At 38.3% G+C, this 19,418-nt stretch overlaps 1 protein-coding gene across 22 annotated transcripts in view; it reads left to right on the top strand.

Annotated features, from left to right (window-relative positions):
• Positions 1–19,418, top strand: part of LOC108434374 (RAP1 GTPase activating protein) — a 130,826-nt gene that overhangs the window by 85,381 nt on the left and 26,027 nt on the right. For 17 of the 22 annotated variants that reach the window (XM_037541269.1, XM_037541270.1, XM_037541274.1 and 14 more), the window contains 10 exons: positions 7,180–7,215; positions 11,975–12,022; positions 12,549–12,587; positions 12,890–13,075; positions 14,471–14,574; positions 16,034–16,112; positions 16,340–16,393; positions 16,661–16,744; positions 18,015–18,115; positions 18,685–18,814. In XM_037541269.1, coding sequence (XP_037397166.1) covers positions 7,198–7,215; positions 11,975–12,022; positions 12,549–12,587; positions 12,890–13,075; positions 14,471–14,574; positions 16,034–16,112; positions 16,340–16,393; positions 16,661–16,744; positions 18,015–18,115; positions 18,685–18,814 — 843 coding nt within the window. In that variant the 5' untranslated portion in view covers positions 7,180–7,197. Of the gene's footprint in view, positions 1–2,439; positions 2,884–7,179; positions 7,216–11,974; positions 12,023–12,548; positions 12,588–12,889; positions 13,076–14,470; positions 14,575–16,033; positions 16,113–16,339; positions 16,394–16,660; positions 16,745–18,014; positions 18,116–18,684; positions 18,815–19,418 lie in introns of those variants that run through there. The other 5 variants (XM_037541259.1, XM_037541262.1, XM_037541272.1 and 2 more) reach the window with 2 other exon arrangements.

The following is a 19,418-nucleotide window of genomic DNA, read 5'->3' as shown; positions in this document are numbered from 1 at the left end:
GGGGGGGGGGTTCTGTCACGGTTGGCTCCTCCCAGTCCTGTCCATGTGCTCGTGTTTTGGTTTTGTAACTCCGCCCCTGATTGTATTCACCTGTCCCTCATTGTTACGTGTATTTAAGCCCTGTGTTTGCCCTTTGCGTTTGCCAGTCTTTGTACCTTTGTATCGTGTCTTTGTACCTGGTCTTCGTTTGTGTTGATTCTTGAGATGTCTTACCCTAAGTCTGTACGTGTCGGCTCACTGACCCTGGAATGTTCTGACTACGACCCTGGATTTGCCCCTAATAAATCTCGCTTATCTCAGCGTGTGCGTCCGCCTCGTCGCTCCTCGTTACAGTTTGTACCTTGATGACCAAAAAAATGTGCCTGCACAGAACCTTGTTCATAGTTGTTTTTTAGGAGGTTTTTTGAAAGATTTATAGGTTCCAAATTATATTTAAGATGGCCTCACAGTCATTACCTGTTGCATGACAAATTTCAAAGTATAGTGAGTCAAGTCATGTGGAAATACTTTCCCATCTCTTTGACATGCAAATCTGCTAGTTCACTGATTGACCTTAAGTGTGCAGGCATCATTTAAATTACTGTGTATAATCATTGACTTTTTGTAAAGTAACGCGCAAATGTCAGATACCCACATTCATTTGTTTAATTCCTAGTTGAAACAGCCATTAAGTACAAGTTATTCATTTTTCAGGAGATATTACTGAAGAGATTAGATGAAACATATTCCACTTGCACGAGGAAAGGGAAAGTCAAGTGAAAACTGGGATTTAACAACTTATTGAAAGTTATAGAAAAATGGGACTGCTAACAACCTGGTAGACCACCAAAACTGTCACCATCAAACAAACCATACTTAAAGCCTTTGTATAGGCTTAGAATCATGAGAAGCAGAAATTGCAACCAAGATCTAAGACTGAAAGCTGAAAGCAAGTCTCCCGAATAGACAGATGCTGTAAAAAACTCTGCCTTCTGCATAACTTCCTGTTAAATATGTTTTCTGTTTTTTTCTTGATGCTTTCCTGATGATTTCCTGAAAATTGTAATACCTTGTATGTAGCAATGGCAATTTTGACTGGAAAGTAATCTGATAAAGTGCAGGGTTAGGGTTAGTTGTGCGACTTCTGCACAGTACTGTGTGCACACAAAGTTTCAGTTGACCTGTATACTCTCATTTACTGCATGTGCAGTTATATTCACCATAATCAATAAAGGAAGGAGTTTCTCTTTACTGCAACAATCTATTTTAGCTGCATTTCTTTTGCTTATTGTCAACTATATGTGGCTTAGATGACTGCAGTATAGCAATTATGGGGCTGATTTTGAGCTGTGATGCGTCATTGCTGTTTAGACAGTGTGTACGTGTGTGTACTCGTGGACCCTATCTTCAAGCACTGGATACTTTGCCACTGACATCCTTTTATGAGTTGATTGTAATTCCTTGTTTCCACAGAACCGGGTGGCCTGCAGGAGCCATCAGCATTATGTTTATTAGTGTCTTATCAAAAAAGAGTCATATGACCAAAATGTTGAGCTGCAGATGGAACATGTGGTGAATCAATGAGCAGGTGGCAGGTTCTGTTTCATTCTCTACTTGGTTTGCTGCAGTGTTTGGTCTCGCTCTGCATTTTATTTGCATTTCAGTTTGAAAAGAGAAAAAAAAAGGATATGAGAGCTTGGCACATGCAGGGCTGTAACCACGCAAAAGCTTTGTAGTGATCATTTATTTATTTATTTTCATTATTATTTCACATATATACTGCAGGTCAGAATCTCGCATGAACCAAAAAAACGTCAAAACTATCATTTCACTGTAACTGAAAAAGACCGTTTCCTGTGTTTAAAAATGTTCAAGTAAGAGTTTATTGTAGAAGAATATTGTAGACAGATATGTATTGTTATGAGTGAGATCATGGGAAGAATAACACTATGTGTTACTAAAGATTAACTCTATATATGGCCAGAGCCTGCTGGTGGGCCCAAAGTTTTATTACACACAATGACTTAAGAATGGCAAAGCCATTTTGCATTGAACCTGTAGTTACTAAATAATAAGTCTTAGTATGTAATAAACCTGTGCGTTTAAGGGGTTAATATTGCAGACTACTATTAATAGACAGACTTTCCTCTGTCAGCTTCTGATCTTACCGATGTTGTTATTGAAGGTAACACCACATTGTGCATAAGTCAGGAACCAGGTTTCTCAGCCCAACTCACAAGACTGGTAAAATGCCCTGTATAAAATGACCAGCACCCTTTGATATGGTAAGACTGGCATAGGGCTTTACTCGCTCTGCATCAGAGCTTATTTGGGTGTGCTGTGCTCAGGCTTGTCTGGCTGAGGGAGTACATAACTTGAGCTTCAGCTCCACCTCTACACCTCTACCATAGCGAGAGAGAGAGAGAGAACGAACATGTGGGAGAAGAGCTGCTAACACGGTGCGAGAGGAATGCAAGACTTTTCTTGCCAGTTCCCACAACATCAGTCGAGAGAGGGAAATATTGAGAATTGAGATATTGTCTCCAACACAGATGCTGGAGACCTTCATGCTTATAAACACAAACATACACATACAGTGCAGGTTTCAGACTCACATCTCGCAGAGCATACACACAATTAAGTTTACTCATCAGAGGCATTCTTGCACCGCTGTGATGGAACTCCTGCACTCCAGGGTGGACGGTTTGGACTTTTCTTCTCACTCTCATGGAAAGCAGAAAGTGTTCTTGGAAATCCTTGAAAAGCTCTTCCGGATAGTATCCTGAACCAATCTGGATTGGAGGTAGAGGATTATTAATACACTTCAGAATGGCCACAAAAGGTCGCAGTGTTTATCCAAGTCCACTCCATGTGACAGTGAAGCACTGGAAAAGGCCTGGAACTGTAAGTAGATGTTTGAAGCTTAAGAAAAGTCATAGAATGCTGAAGCTGAAAGTGTGGAATGAGAATCGATCCTGTGCATCTGAGCACGGATATTGAATTGAAGTGCATCGGTAGCTTGTAGTGAAGCAGTTTCACAGCTCTTGGCGACAGCTCAATCACTCTGACCACTGCAGACTAAAGATCAATTCTGAAATGTTAAAGATCGGTCACATGAAATCCATTTTACACCATAGTCAGTTTTCTGTTCAGATTTGTGTTGTGTGTTGAAGGCAGTATAAAAACATACAACAGGTGACAGTATGTGCTACACATAAGGGTGGGTGACATGACATGCATGCATGTTGTGGATATCGTCAGTACTTAAAGAATTCTAACCAGCTGTGTAATTTAACAGCGGGTCCATGTCTGCATAAGTGGTGCTGTGTAACTGGATGTGATGCACAACACATGAAACATCAAATGAAAAATATCACTGTACTAAGTCATTGGGCATTTTTTAAATGTAGCAGCACTGTTTTTGTTCTGATTGATGCAAACTTCAAAAAATAAAATATGCATAAAATATTTTGACATGCGATGTGCATTAAAAGTCTTCACACATCCAAGTTGAATTACATTTTTTCCATATTACCCCACCCTTGCTACTAAGGGTGTAACAAAGTATTGTGACATGGTCGTATTGCAGTGTACAGCTGTGCCACAATGGAGAATGGACTTTTGGAAATTTGTTCAAAATATTGCAAGTATATTAGGCTTGAGCAGATTATAGTATTGCCAGTCACCAGTAGTTTTCGTCTGTTCCAAAAGTCAATCTTGTTGTAAGATTTAAATGTCTAATGCTGCCCATGACTTTAAAATTCATAACATAATTATGTTCTTCTTCCAATCTGTTTTCTTGAAAGTAGCTTTCTTTCAGTGTTATTTAATGTCTAAAATAAGTCCTGATATGTTATCGGACTTTAGATCATTCGGTAGTGCACTACCAAACCATACCAAGAACCAAGTTAGTTTCTGACAAAGAACAACATTTCTGAGGAGATGGCATGTTTATTTTGTCCAGTTAAGCAGTGCTCAAACAGGAAATTATGGAATCGTCACTCAGTCACTTGTCCAATCACCACGGACCATTGGTACAATGGTACACTGCACACAAATTCACAAGCCCAGAGAATACCAAATTGTAAACAATTTTTTCCTGAAACTAACTGTGGACTGAGTATATTGTTACACCCCTACTGTCTACTAGGTAGGTTTATAACTACAACAACTTTGTTGTTTTTCTGAAACTTTTTTGGCTAGAAAAAAGGAGCATGGTACAGTATTTAGCTTTGCATTTGTCATTTAAAAGCAGTGTGCAGTTATGACTGTAGCAGTGTTTGCTGAAGGAGGATGTGCTGAGTTAGAATGAGCAGCACATGGTGTAGAGCTTTTTTGGCTATTATATTTTGATAAAGCTTTTCTGCCTGCTGTTTCATTCTGTTGTCCAATAAATGAGAGGTGTGTGAAAGCTCTGTAGTGAAATACAGTAAGTGGGTCAACAGCTACAGACTCACACACGCATTCTCTCCAAGTGAGATTGTGCTATTGGTATTTTGCTTGGCACTGCTAATTTTCTTCTAATGTTTGTTTTCAAGGCAGAAATAGAGTCTGTTTGCATATGGCGGAGGACTAACACAATGTACTCAAACAATGTGCTACAGTACACAATCTGTTTGCTCAAGTCTATGAGAAGAAAGCCGTTCAGGCTTCATTCTACACACACAAGATCGTTGGACCTGCTCTTTTGTGTTATGTTTGGGTCTCTCCCAGGTCCTGGACTGATCTCTGCTGTGTGAATTATGCATGGAAGTAAATTAAATTCCTCTTGTTTCTAGTAATTAGAAATGTACTGGTGCTATGCAACAGTGTGTATGTTGATGTGTTTGCTTCTCTAGTTGAAAAGATGACTATAGTTGTAGTTAGTAAGGAGCACAGGATAAGTGTTGTGCACAGTTGTACACTGCTGTGGAATACAGGAATACAGCAAAGATATCTAGTAAGTCTGATGCTGAAAGATATGGGCGATTTAGTTCAAAGGAGCTTACAGAAGTAATTCCCTTCATAATTTGGCATAAGGAAATAAATTCCACTCAAAGCCACTAATCCAGATTGAAATGTCAGTAAATTATCTGACCTTACAACACACAATCTTATAGTGCAATAGTAATGCTACACAACTGATTTAATCCTCAGAAATTGCAGTTATTATGCGCAATAATAAAAGCATGAGGTAATTTCTAACCATTCACTCAATCAGGTAGCAGAATTTTGGCATAAGAGCATATTCTGTACATTATTTCAACTGAAACCACATTAATGCTCCTAAGAGTACAAGACATGGTTCATTTTAATTTGATGAAAAGTTATTTTTGTGTACTGTAGTAAACAGTAAACCAGCTTCCAAGATGGAATTTTGGAGTTGTAGAAAAATATCCCTGTGCTTTGAAAAACTGAAAGCAAGATTCTGAAAAAGAAAGAAAAAGGGTAGACACACTAAACACTGACAAAAATAAAAGTATACAGTACTGGTCAAAAGTCTTAGGCACCTAAGACACATTTTCGGAATCTATTTATTTGTGTAGTATGTTTATTTGCTGAGAAAAGTGTTAATATTTGAATAAACAAAATTTACAGAGTATTAATTCATAATGAAGCCCAGTATTATATGAACAGGGTGGGCCATTTATATGGATACACCCAAATAAAATGGGAATGGTTGGTGATATTAACTTCCTGTTTGTGGCACATTAGTATATGGGAGGGGGAAAACTTTTCAAGATGGGTGGTGACCATGGCAGCCGTTTTGAAGTCGGCCATTTTGTATCCAAACTTTAGTTTTTTTCAATGGGAAGAGGGTCATGTGACACATCAAACTTATTGAGAAATTCACAAGAAAACAATGGTGTGCTTGGTTTTAACGTAACTTTATTCTTTCATGAGTTATTTACAAGTTTCTGACAACTTATAAAATATTATGTTGGATTGTCAATGCAACCCTCTTCTCCCGCTCTTCACACACTGATAGCAACACCACAGAAGAAATGCTAGCACAGGCTTCCAGTATCCGTAGTTTCAGGTGCTGCACATCTCGTATCTTCACAGCATAGATAATTGCTTTCAGATGACCCCAAAGATAAAAGTCTAAGGGGGTCAGATTAGGAGACTTTGGGGGCCATTCAAGTGGCCCACGATGACCAATCCACGGATAGTGCCACAAACAGGAAATTAACATCACCAACCATTCCCATTTTATTTGGGTGTATCCATATAAATGGCCCACCCTTTAGTTAATAAGCAACTCTTGGTTTGACCAATCAGTGCTTCATTAAATTGAGCTCATGATGTAACTGATAATATTAACAAGTCTCTGTGGCGGCTGTGAAGGTGTCAAGGAAAAATATGGACCCAAGAAATTCTTGTAGCTTTTTATTGTTTTTATGTTTATTTGAATTATGAATATGACTTTATTCTAATGCATATTGTGATAAACTCACTGCTGAGATAAATTGTTTAAAAATTTGCTTAGATGCCTAAAACTTTTGCATGGTACTGTATATTTGGTTGTTAAGGCTTCTGTTCCTGTTAATTAAATGGCCTCTGACTTTCGCACCATACTGTATATAGTCTAGTATTGCGTAAAAACATTTCGCTCTGTTTTTTTTTTTTTGTCATTGTTTCATCAAATGAAAAACATATGGTATGGAAGTGCACACTCATCTATGAAATCTATGAAAGTATAAGGGAAAATGTAATATACAGCAGTTGTCATCATATCATCACCTCATAGAGATATCAGCATCTGCCATATAATACTTGATTCCTGCCGCTAGAAATGCCAGTGTGCTTGGCTCTGCTAACATTGTGCTTTACTAAATGACTTCAACACTAGTTTGTGCACCGGTTTCAGGAGGCTGTGCAAACTAGGATTTGAGTTGATTGCCTATTAACCTCATTGGTTACTTTTTATTCTGAACAGAAAAGACGTTTTGAAGTAGGTCTGCCGGGTTAGGTTCAAAGACATGGCTATCAAATTTGAAGAAATGAGGGTCAGAAATGTTGAAACAGAGATATAGTGGCATAATAAAGTGAAACATGAATTCTGTGGAGAAATTGAATAAATCCAAGATCTGCAATGTGTTCCCTGTCCTCAGCTTTGCCCTACTTAGATCATGTAACATAATCTAGGGCTCAGCTTTCACATCTCAATTTTAATCATTTGTCACCTCACTCATCTCATCTCATCTCCCCCTTTTTCAGACTACTGATTTGTTTGAAATGATTGAGAGAATGCAGGTAAAGTATTTCTTTTATCTTTTCTTTTCTTCCCCTTCTGTTTCTGAGCTCAGATCACTTTCACTAACCCCAGAACCAGCTCTCAGGGCTGGTTACCTAATTGCATTTGTTTGCTTTTTGTATTCTTCTGAAGGTCAGTGATGTAGATATAATGAGAACACTTTCATTATTCAGTCCTGTGCTTTCAAATGTACAGTACATCACAAAGTTAATCTGTTCAACTCAGAGAAAAGCAGAATTAGTCATCATCAGTGCCAAAGTCACCTTCATTTAGCATCCCTGTGTAATTGAAATGTAGATGAAAGCAGGTTCTTTCTCAACCGCATGCTGTCATAATTTTTCTCTGACTAATAGGTGACTAGAAACCTTTGAGACAAATTACCAATCTGTAAACTTTGCTTTGCACATGACACAGTTTAGAACACTATGGCGTTGATTTCTGATCCTGATTGACAACACACTTATAAAAATAAAGGTGCTGTAAAAGAACCGCTCTTGGTTCACTAAAGAACCTTTCAGTGAATGGATCATTAAAGAAGCATTTTCGAAGTAAGATGTGAGTTTAAATAACTCGTCATGATGTATCGGTTCTAAACCAATTAAAACTCCAGGGAGCCTAAATCTGTATTTTCTTTCTTAGTAGGTTAATTTTGCTCTTACAAAGTACTATGTGTCTTATGAATAATGTCTCAATGTTTTAAATGGCCAACGTACTTCACCAACATTCTCCTCTTTAGATATTAACAGAGCAATTCCAGTTTTAGGAAGTAAAGAAACATACAAAGCTATGGCCATGCAAAAGCTAGCCTACACTATTAAAAAATAAAGTTCTTCAAGGGTTGTTTAGTAAAGTCAGTGGTTTTGTATAGAACCGTGAACACTCAAAGAATCATTTATATGCTTAAAGGGTGCTTTGCTTGGTGAAATGGTTCTTCAGATTGATAGAGATTTTGTTATCATCCAGTTTACAATGAAAATAACCCTTTAAACACATTGGTTCTTTGAGCGTTCATAGTTCTATATAGAACCGTTGTCTTTCCTAAACAACCCTTGAAGAATCTTCATTTTTAAGAGTATGTCGCAAGCATAAGTGAACTATCAAGCCAGCTCATCTGTCTGTTTATTCATGTGTCCATCTGTCCATCTGTTTTTCTTTGTTTATTCCACATGCTGTGGCTACCCCAGCATTCCTTGGGATCACATCTAGAAGTAAAGTAAATGAGAACTCTGCCTTCTTTAAGATATTGATGTACAAACACTAGATAATGTTTTTAGTGAGCTGTGGACACAGCAAAGATGGCCTACAACACAATCTGCATATTGTCTGCCTAAAATCTGTCAAAATAGCAAAGCTCCAAAGCCATTTCCATGAGATACTTTTGACCACTGGACACTAAAATCCAAGAATATTAAGGAAGGGACCAAATGCAGATATGGAGAACCTTTTAGTTCTGATAGCTCTCTTTATGTTTAGAATTATAAGGTTCTAGCTGTGAATAAATCCACATAAATCCACACCTTACTGCACTGTATAAAATTCTCTGTTATCATAAATACTTATAACACATGATAGATATAATATGAAGGCAGCTGTTTCAGTGTAATACAGTTTAGTAGCTACACTTTTTTAAATCCCTTTTTCAGATATTTCTACAGGTTTCATGAGCCATGTCAATATCAGAAGCATATTGATTAAAATAGACCCGTTTAATGTATGGAAATGAGCACCATAGCAGGTTAATTTCATAGGATAGATCTTTTGTACTGGAAGTGAATTTAATATTAAATGTATTGTATTATGAAAACTAAATGCATATCAGAAAAGCAGTATTATGTTGACATACATGTATTGTGCTATATCAAAAGTTCCAACATGTTAATTTCATAATATTTATTAATTGTAGAAAATATTCTCTCTTGATGCTGTGTGTTTCTTGGTGCTCTTTGCTACTCTCATAGCACTTACCCATTATTTCTCAGTACTTCTGAAATTAAATATTTAAAAATGTACTTTTATGAAATTTTCATCTAGCTAGCTAATTTATTGTGCTTCTCTGGTAGCTAGCTTGCAGATTTGCAGATAATGTAACATAGCTAATTAAACTGGAAGTTAATTAGCTTGCTGGCTAACTAGCATCAGCTAAATAAGGAAGGTAAGGTAGCTGTCTTTCATGATTAATTTGCTAGCAACTGTTGACCTTCAGCAATGTCCATATAAGCAATTAATGATTGATCCTTGAGCTCAGCTTTCAGTTAAATAGCTAGTTCTCTGTTTTGTAGAGAGAATAATGTAGCTAGCTGGTTACCAAGCTGACCAAGCTACCGAATTTAATCAGTTGCTAGCTAAGTAATAGATTCTGACTTTAACATGTCTGTGCTTTAAACGAGCTGATGAGTTGGCCAAGGCCTTTTTATATAGACATCATAGCCAAACTCCTAGGCCTCTTTATTGCTTAGGCACATGGATAAGACTTGAATTTTGAGTGGTTTTCACTGGCTGATGCAGATATAACCTTGTAATGGCAATATAGTATGCCATTTCCAAGAAGGAACTTTTACTTTTTAAAATAAAAAGATTCCAAGATTCAAAAAAAATTCCAAGACCCCGATGTGCAGAAATATCAATGTTTTCATCAACTGATGATTTTGAAGCCGTGTTGTTTTTTCTTTAAAGCTTTGCTGAATTTTTAATACAACACTCAGTTTTAGGATCATCAAACCAACTTTAATATTTTACACTATATTCTCTGGTTTCTACTAAAACTATGTATCCAACCGTAGAACTATTTAGGAACTTTTGCTTTTAATAGTCTGCCATTAGAGCTTGAGGATCTAGAACAGAATGTCCTCTAGAAGAAAGCAAGAAACATGAGATAATTAGTGTCATTTAAGGAATGAAAGATGACTGGTATCATGATGTAATTCAGAAGATCTTCTTGAGATGCGTTCCTTCATTTCAAACACACAGTCACAACTGGCATCAGAGCCCATTTGAATCCTCATAACACAGTCAGGGTCACTCACAGCCTGTGGGCTTTTGCTGAACTCTGAGACATTTGCAAGGCTGCAATCTGTGTCAGTGACCAAGGGTTTCCTCCTGTCAGACTGCTGAACTGTCATGGGAGAGATTTCATTTTTGCACTCTTGACATTCCGTGAAAATATAATATTAGCGCTTACCATGCTGGCCTCACTATCTGATATTGACATATATAGCATTTGACATTCACTGAGTTTGAGTGAACAGAAAACGTAAATATCTTTGCTGTGTTTTCTGACGTTGCCTTATCCTTTTCGCATTACTCTGCATTTATTTTTATGAAATGTACTTTTCTTACTTCTTAATCGTATTGTTGCTATAAATTCTTTATACATTTTTAATATGTTTGATTAAGTATAGTGTTCCCCAAAAATGTGAATAAGATACTGTTTCTGCCTAATTCTCTCTTTCTAAGCCTCCTTCTGACTGTGAACACTTTCCCCGCAGTATGCCTCTAGCAAATGCTGTGTAACACTAAGTGCTTTGTTCTGTGTATAATATTCAGTCTCATTATTGTCTTCATTTCATTAAATATTTAGACTGTTTTTCACTGTCTGAATATTGTTTCTTGGCTAGAGCACCTGGAATGTAATGCTACCAGTGAAAGACACATGAAGAATATACTACTTTATATATGAAATGTTTTCATTGATTTTTGGAGCGACAAATGATGTGAGACACTCTACTTTACAAAAGTCAGAGACCACCCTCTTTTACTTCATTTCCAGTCAAAATGGGCAAGTGGTTGGTGTAGTGTAGTGGTTAACTCCTCTGCCTTCGACACTGTAGACTGGGTTTCAATCCCCCACCAGAGCAAGCACCCTACACTATACCAATAAGAGTTCTTCGGCAAGACACCTAACACCACCTTGGCCTACATGTGTAAAGTAATCAAATTTGTAAGTCATTCTGGATAAGAGCGTCTGCCAAATGCCATAATTGTAAAATGTAAGTACAACATTATGTATAAGTAAGTGATTTGTAGAAGATATTTCTGAGGAAATTACATATGAGCTTACATTAGGTGCAAAAAGAGGAGGGAAAACAGGGTAACCGTGCAAGATCTGGTAGACCACAATCAGATCAACACTACTTAAAACTTTCATGTTTGAGAGAGAGGCGAAAATCCAGTTCCACTCTTGCCTCAGATATGTGAAAGTTATGTTGTTTGTTATGTTATGTTTCTGTCCATCCTTCCACTGTGAGAGGACATTGCAATAAAAACAAAAAAAGAAGAAAGTTTGTAAAACAAAGATGCTGCCGGTGTTCTCAGAACAATTGACTGTCAACCCCAGAGACCAGACTTCAATTCATTGAATGTGTTTGGGATTAGGATTTAGGCTCATGAGAAGCAGAAAATGCAACTGACTTATAAAACTCAAAGCGCATCACCTGAAAAGAGTCGAAGTTGTAATGAAGGCAAAGAGAAGACGCTAAATACTGCAAAGTTAGATGTTATATACAGTGGTTGAAGCTTCTGTATAGTTTTTGATTAAATATATGCCTTCTTTTTCTGATGCTGGAAAACGTAATGCCCAATTTTACTCTACTTCAAAATAAAAGGAAGTTGGTCTCTGACTTTTACCAAGTACTGTATGTCTGTTTCATTAATGAGATGTAAACTCTTTAATTCTCATTAAATGCAGCAGTGCATCAGTGGCCTGTTAGCTAAAGAGCATCCTGACAGGCTCATTACTTCTTCTTTATCTTTATGTTTCAGAGCAACAGAATGGATGAACAGCGGAGTACCCTTCCACCCCCTCTCAAAGTAGGTCCACCTATTCCATCTTCGTGCCCTTATGCACAAACACTCCCACCAAAACTCACACACAGCCCCAATTGTCTCAAGCTGACGTTCTTATCTGCTGGCAGACAGCTTCAAATGGAAGGGCCAGTTATCAGGCAGGCCAAGAAGTCCCGTGTTCAGAGACAGCAATAACCCTTCTTTCAGACACCAACTAATAGAGATCCAATCAAATGAGATGAATTGTTGCTGAGCAATATTCTCTGGCCTGAGGCCATTTTGTGTGTAATGAATCAAAATGAGCAGTGGCTTCTGAATGCACTAAGATTGGAACAAAGAGAATGGTTCAGTTGTTGGCCCAATGGACAGTACATGCTTAGCTTGACATCATTTTCCAAAATGTATCTAAGCACTTAACATAAAATATTTAACAGTTTGTAAATTCATACTGAATATTCTGAATATTGTATCTTGCAGTATGTTTCTCAAGACATTTCATGTCCAGAGAGAATACACAGGAAATAATAGGAGTATTTGATTCTCTTTATAGACCGAGGAGGACTACATCCCATATCCCAGTGTCCATGAGGTAAGATAGAATACATGTATCAACATCTCTTCCTTTGCTTGGCTTCAAGGCCTGCATGATATGAATAAAACTTGGACTCATGGCATAACTTTGTTTAGTGATCAGTGTGCGTTGTTTTAACAAAAGTATTTACATTGGTTGGATTATGTAAAGCATCTGATTGATCAAAATACCCCAGTAGCTCATTTGCGTATTACAGTGTTCTATAACGTCAGTATTGATAAGGCCTATATTGTGATTATGATTAACAAACAATATATTGTGCAGCCTGGCAGGCTTCATTGGTGTGTTATGTCTGTCAGGTGCTGGGCAGGAAGAGCCCTTTCCCCTTGATTCTCCTGCCCCAGTTTGGGGGCTACTGGATTGAAGGCACCAATCATGAGTTGAGCAACGGAAATGACCCAGAGCTGCTCCTGTCCCCCACATCTCGCGTGAAGTTAGAGTGCAACACCACAGCCAAGATATACAGGAAACATTTTCTGGGCAAGGTGAGACAAGCCTCTGCTTTTCAGTCCACATTACAGCAAAAGGCTCAAACTGAGGAACATGTTTCTAAACACTGTAGGCCAGATGTACAATACTTTATTGTACATACTTTCCATTAAAACAGCTATTACAAGTTACAAGTAGAAGCTATTCATTTTTCAGAATCAGGAAAAAATGACACAAAGGCCTCAACAACTAAATTATGTGTATATGTTTGGTGTGTCTACCCTTTGCTTTTGCTACTGCTTTCAAACTGTTCAGGAAAGTTTTTCTGTATTTTGTTACCGAAATCCGCCGTCTTAGAAGTTGATCGCATGAAGGACTGTATGCTGACCAGTCCTTTGTTCTGAGAACAGTAACAGTGATTTGCAAATTTTTACTCCTTTCAGACCCACAGAGTTGAGCTGTCTTCTCACAGTGGACAGAAACATTTGTGGATCTTTTCAGATCTTAAGCAAGAGAGAAGATAGATTTTCTCCACCTTTACAAGATGAAAGCTTTAAATGCTGTTTATCTGATGGTGATAGTTTTGGTGGGCTACCAGGCCTTTCAAAGCTCTTAGGAGTCACATTTTCTTTATATCTTTTCAGATTTTTTTCTGCAGATAAGAGGAAACTTTTTCACTTTTATCATTTATTTACCTTTGACTTCCTTCTTCTTTTTCAAGTGAATCTTCTTATATATAATCTCCTCGCAAATATTTCCTGAGAAATGAACATGTACTTTTGACTGGAAATGAAATAAATGAAGGGTGGTCTCAGATTTTCACAAAGTATTGCACAAGTTTTGTTCATAGCATATGATTTTTGAAGCTATATGTGTCCTATTTGTACATGAAACTTGGCACAAAAAAACAGTACATCTGGCTTTGTGTGCTTTATCCCTTAGTGTGGTATGGCCAACTTTTATATTGACTGGCTTTTCAGTTGCATGCACTTATATTTAAGCAGAAATTAGCATTTGAAGAAAAAACCTTTCTCTTGAGAATAGGAAAATGCATTTTACTAAAGAAAGACAGATGTCTCTACCCTCCCACCAAAAAGGATTACACGTGGCCCTGTACTGTGAGGACAATTTCCTACTTATCTTTACAAAAGAGAAGCGAGCAAATGTGACCCAGTCACGTGTACCTCAGAGTGGAGTTCTAATGGAGACATATTAGATTTGCCTTTAGATTAGTGTAATATTCTGAAATCTAATACAATTTCCATAATGGATGAGCCCTATGTGTGAATAGAAGCAGTGGTCTATAAAATTCCCAGGAGGAATCTTAATGAGGTGCATGCATGTGTTGAAGGTCTGTGTGAGTGTGTTTTTATGTGTGCACCATGAAGAGTATTTGTGTGTCTCAGAAGATGAATGTGTTCTCACACTTCTCCCTTCTGTTCTGTCATTAGGAGCATTTTAATTACTACACAGTGGACAGTGCTCTGGGCCACCTGGTCTTCTCTGTTAAATATGAAGTTATTGGGGACCAGGAACACCTGCGTTTGATGCTGAGGTACGCTTTATCACTCCTTTGTAACTCACCCATTCCATCAAGGTCCAAGTCTCCCTTTCTCTTAAGCCAGAGGTGTCAAACTCAAACACTAAAAGGGCCACATTAATAAATTTCAACAAATCCACGGGCCAGAGAGCATTTACATTTTAATATGCCAAAACATCGACAGCAAAATATAGACCCTTGTAGTAAACCTCCTTTTATTACATCTGAATATTTTATTTATGTGAACCACATTGGATAGATAACTGTTACATTTCTTTTAATGTCCCCAGGATGTAGGTCTTTTAAATGTACCTGTGCATTTAATCTAGACACATGGCATCTTTTCTTTGCTGCAAGTTAACTCTTGTGATCAGTTTATGAGCTGCTGAGTGTTTATAGAGTTTATGTTGGTTGAACTGCAGCTGAAACACAGCTAGTGTGATATGACATGTAGAACTGAGTAGAAAACCGCTGTCCCAGAGATTGTTGTTGGGAGGGATTGTTGATTTGTCAGCACAAGTTACATTGCAAGGCATGCCTAGGTTTGTAGTGCAGCTCATGCCAAAACAGGCTAATATTAAAGACAATCAAATAATTGTGTGGGCCGCATAGGATTGTGCCATAGGCCTTGTGTTTGACACATGGGTCTTAAGCCATCAGTATACTTCAAATGACAAAAGAATGAAACAAAACTGAGCCACCGTTGAATATGCTGTTGTAAACACAGTTAAAAGAAATTAGCTATGTCTCAGCACCAGTAGAAATCCACTTTATGCAGGGAGGTCTCAGAATGACTGGTGCAGCGCTTAAAACCATTCGCAGGCAAGAAGAGGTCTCAGAATAAATTAGTAGTTCTTCAGCAAGCAAAGTACGCCACACTATATGAACTAAATAATTTTCACAAAAAAGACATTGTTTTGAAGCATTTTTTCATTTAAAGGACACTGCTGGCTTTATACCTGCTCATTATTCTTATTTCTGCAGAGAAAGACAACCCGTGAGAACATTGACAAATAATCTCCTCCCCCACTGGTTTGTGTACATTTTAAATGGAGATTGTTCTGGACATGGCAGCAACTATTTTGAAACCATGAGTCATTACCGGACACAATAATAACCCCCACGATCACACACTTTTCTCTTGAGATTACACAGACAGCATGTCCAAGGCACCCTCATTTCCGAAGTAGACACCAGATGGACAATATAGGACAGTGTGTGGGTGGAGTGAAAACTGCAGGACGTTGCTGTCATCTTACCCATGTGACATAGCTAAAGCAGCTGACAGCACACTGACACCAAATATAACTGAGTGATGAAAAAATCCATTACAGCTCTATAATTACATCCATCAGTTGTTAGTTTCATTTCCATTTTTGTTCCTTTAAAGCATGTCAAGACAAAATGCAAATAAAGCCCCTGGGCTGCTATCTCTATTTTGTGTTTACAGTTATCTCTTCTCTTTTGATACCAGATGCAAATTGAAAACATATCACGACGTGATCCCGATATCATGTCTGACTGAATTTCCCAACATTGTCCAGATGGCCAAGGTGAGAATGTAGCACTGGGCAGGGTGCAGTGGTCAGCGCTATTATTTTCTGCCCTTGCAATTTATCATGATTCACTCTGAAAGACATGACTGATAGATTTGCTCCCTGGGAGCCCCATCTCAGCAGCTTGGACAAAAGAGCCCCACACACTGCTTTTGCTTTTTCTACAAACAGTTTGAACAAAAGAGAAAAATCAATCATGGTTTGTTCTTTTTTCTTATTCCCAGCTGGTATGTGAGGAGGTGAACGTGGACCGATTTTTCCCTGTGCTTTACCCAAAGGTATGCAAGGTCTTGCAATCAATATTCTGTCTTTGCATCATCTCGCTACAATGAAATGACATGCATAACTGAGAAATTGCTAATCCAAGCCTCAATGAGAACTTGTCCTTATTAATTAAGCTATGACATTGGAGTCATCCAGCAGGGGAGCAGAAGAGGAGATGGATGTGCATTTCTCTCTTTCTCTCTCTCTCAGCATGCTGCAGTTTTCCACTGACAGTGTGGCTCTGAAGGCTGAATTAAAGTTCTTTCTGTTTTTTCCCGCAGGCTTCAAGGCTCATTGTCACTTTTGACGAGCATGTCATCAGCAACAACTTCAAGTTTGGTGTAATATATCAGAAGTTCGGACAGGTGGGTCCCACACGGGGGTCTTTATCGTTAACTACAGACAAAAGTATGTGGACATGTGGCCATCATACCTATATGAGCTTGTTGGACTTCTCATTCTAAACCATCGCCTTTAATGTGGACTTGGTCTCCGCTCTGCTGTTGGCTTCCAAACTTTTAGGAAGGCTATTCACAGGATGTTGAAGTGTGTCTGTGAATTTGTGCCTATTCAATCAAAAGAGCATTTGTGAGGTCAGGCACTGATGATGCATGAGAAGGCCTGGCTAGCAGTTGATGGTCCAGTTCATCCCTGAGGTGTTCACTGGAGTTGAAGTCACAACTCTCCACACAACCCTCCACACAAAACTCATTAAACCATGTGTTAAGGGCCCTCCCCAAACTTTGGAAAGATATAAATGTTGTTTTGTGCTGTAGCATCAACATTACACCTCGGTGAAAGTAAAAAGTCCAGCCATGAACATCGCATCTGCTCCTCTTTTATTAAAATCATAACACTGTTGTTCGCTGAGGACCTGATTGAGTGGCTTGATGGCATAGGCCCAGCTGCTTGACCTTTAAGGTTGGGGGCAAGAGTTGGTCAGAGGAACCAAGAGCAGTGGCCAGAGGAACAGAGTGTTTGTGAGGGCTCTCAAGACCAACGCTAACAGCATTAGCATGGTATAGGAGGTGAGGTTGAAACCGCAGAAAAGATCTCTTCCTCACACGTCTATGCATGACAACAGACGCACACACAGACACACGCACACAAAAGGGCCTCCTGAAGCCATCAAAAGACAAACAAAAATGTCTGTCCAACACTTTATCACTGCCTAAAACATCCATTTCTATCTTTGTCCGTCTCCCCTCTCCACCCCCTTCAGCATTTCTAAATGAGAGATGATGTTTATTCAGGAAAGCAATTAGCATTTTCATCAGGCTAATTGGCTCATAGGGAATCATAATGAATCAGCCCTGTAGGTCTGCTTATATCAGAGCGGGTCAGGGCTTTTGTCTTACTCAAGTTGTTTGCTGATGCTCTTTGGAAAGGTTCATTTCATTTAGCATTTGTTGAATATTCGGCTTTGTGCTCCCTAACAAAAGCCATGTCAATTTGCTCTCTTGTTATTATAATGCACCATCTTAAAAAAAAGCAGCAAAATCTCTATATTTGTCCACTTATTCACATAATGTTGTAGTGACTTCCTATGAAATCTCCCAGGTGCTGTAGGAGCTGTCGTCTTTATAGCCAAGGACACTTAAATGCAAATCTTGTGGTGTATTTTTGTCCATGTAGACTTCAGAGGAGGAGCTGTTTGGCAATAATGAGGAGAGTCCTGCTTTTGTAGAGTTTTTAGAGTTTCTGGGACAGAAGATCGAGCTCCATGACTTCAAAGGGTAAGATGTTGAACACAGTAAGACATCCAGTCCAGACATCCTAAAAGTTTTGAAAAGTTTTGACTTGTCAAAATCATAAATATCAATGTTTTCTTGTTTTCGTTGCAGTTACATCAATAAATAAATAAATAAATAAATATATATATATATATATATATATATATATATAAACTATTTTAAATGGGTATATATTTGTGACAGTATTCATTTGGGAATAGTCCAAGTGCCACACATTTTATCTCTTTGTTGTGATATCTGCACTAATAAGCCCTTGTGTATTGTGTATTCAAAATGTGTATTCAAAATCATTAGGAAATAGAAGACAAAGTGCACCCAAATTTTTGACAGGCAGTTTTTGTCCCCCTCTATGTTATTTTAAAGGTTGCATTCAACCCTGCCTGTCATGTTATCTTCAATATCAAATGCTGCAGGTTCAGATGTTCTATATTTAGACCAACCCTTAGATCAGTGGTGCTACTGGAATCTGCACATTATCTTCAGGAACAATATTTTTAGTAACTCTACATGATTTTTATTATGCTTGGCTATAACTGATCTCTCTTTTCTAGTTTTCGAGGGGGCTTAGATGTGACACATGGACAGACAGGCACAGAATCCGTCTACCGCAACTTCCATAATAAGGAGGTGATGTTCCATGTGTCCACCAAACTCCCCTACACAGAAGGAGACACACAACAGGTGAACTCAGTCTTAAAATCCTTCGTCAAACCTTCAGCAAGGAACAGCACAGGGGTTGGCAGTATATGTTGTTGTTATAGATTTTGTTTAGCAGTACTCCTAGAACATCGAACAACCAGTTTTAACAGTTGTCTTTTTCCTCCAGTTCTTTTTTAATTAGATACTTACTCTTTTGTACTGTTGATGCATTTTTTCTGTTACAGTTTGTTGGCAAGCTTTAGAAAAAGTTTCATTATATGTTTTTGCTCTGTCGGCATCTCTTGGATCAGCATTTTTCTTTGCCTCTCTATTAGCAGTCATTTTAAGAGCAGTACAGTTTAATGGAAATTAATTGGCAGTGCAGGCTCATTTTTGCTCCATTCTTATTTAAGCTGTGGGATAAGCCATTAGTTGGAGTGTGCCAGATGAGGCAAGCTTGAGCGATGGTATTCTCAGCCGGATGTCCTGCCTGCAGACACACTGCTGCTGTGCTGGCAGATGATTGTTGACACGCTGCACAAAGTGACCTTTATTCTGCTCCTTGTCTCTCAGTGCCAAAAAGCTGTCTCTGAGGAGCAGTGTTTTCAGAACACTCCTCAGGGAATCAGCCTTTTTTATACATGCA

Source organism: Pygocentrus nattereri, chromosome 9 (assembly GCF_015220715.1).
Source record: "Pygocentrus nattereri isolate fPygNat1 chromosome 9, fPygNat1.pri, whole genome shotgun sequence".
Taxonomy (NCBI): Eukaryota; Metazoa; Chordata; class Actinopteri; order Characiformes; family Serrasalmidae; genus Pygocentrus; species Pygocentrus nattereri.
Note: the sequence above shows the minus strand (reverse complement) of the source record. Positions and strands in the feature narration are given on the sequence as shown.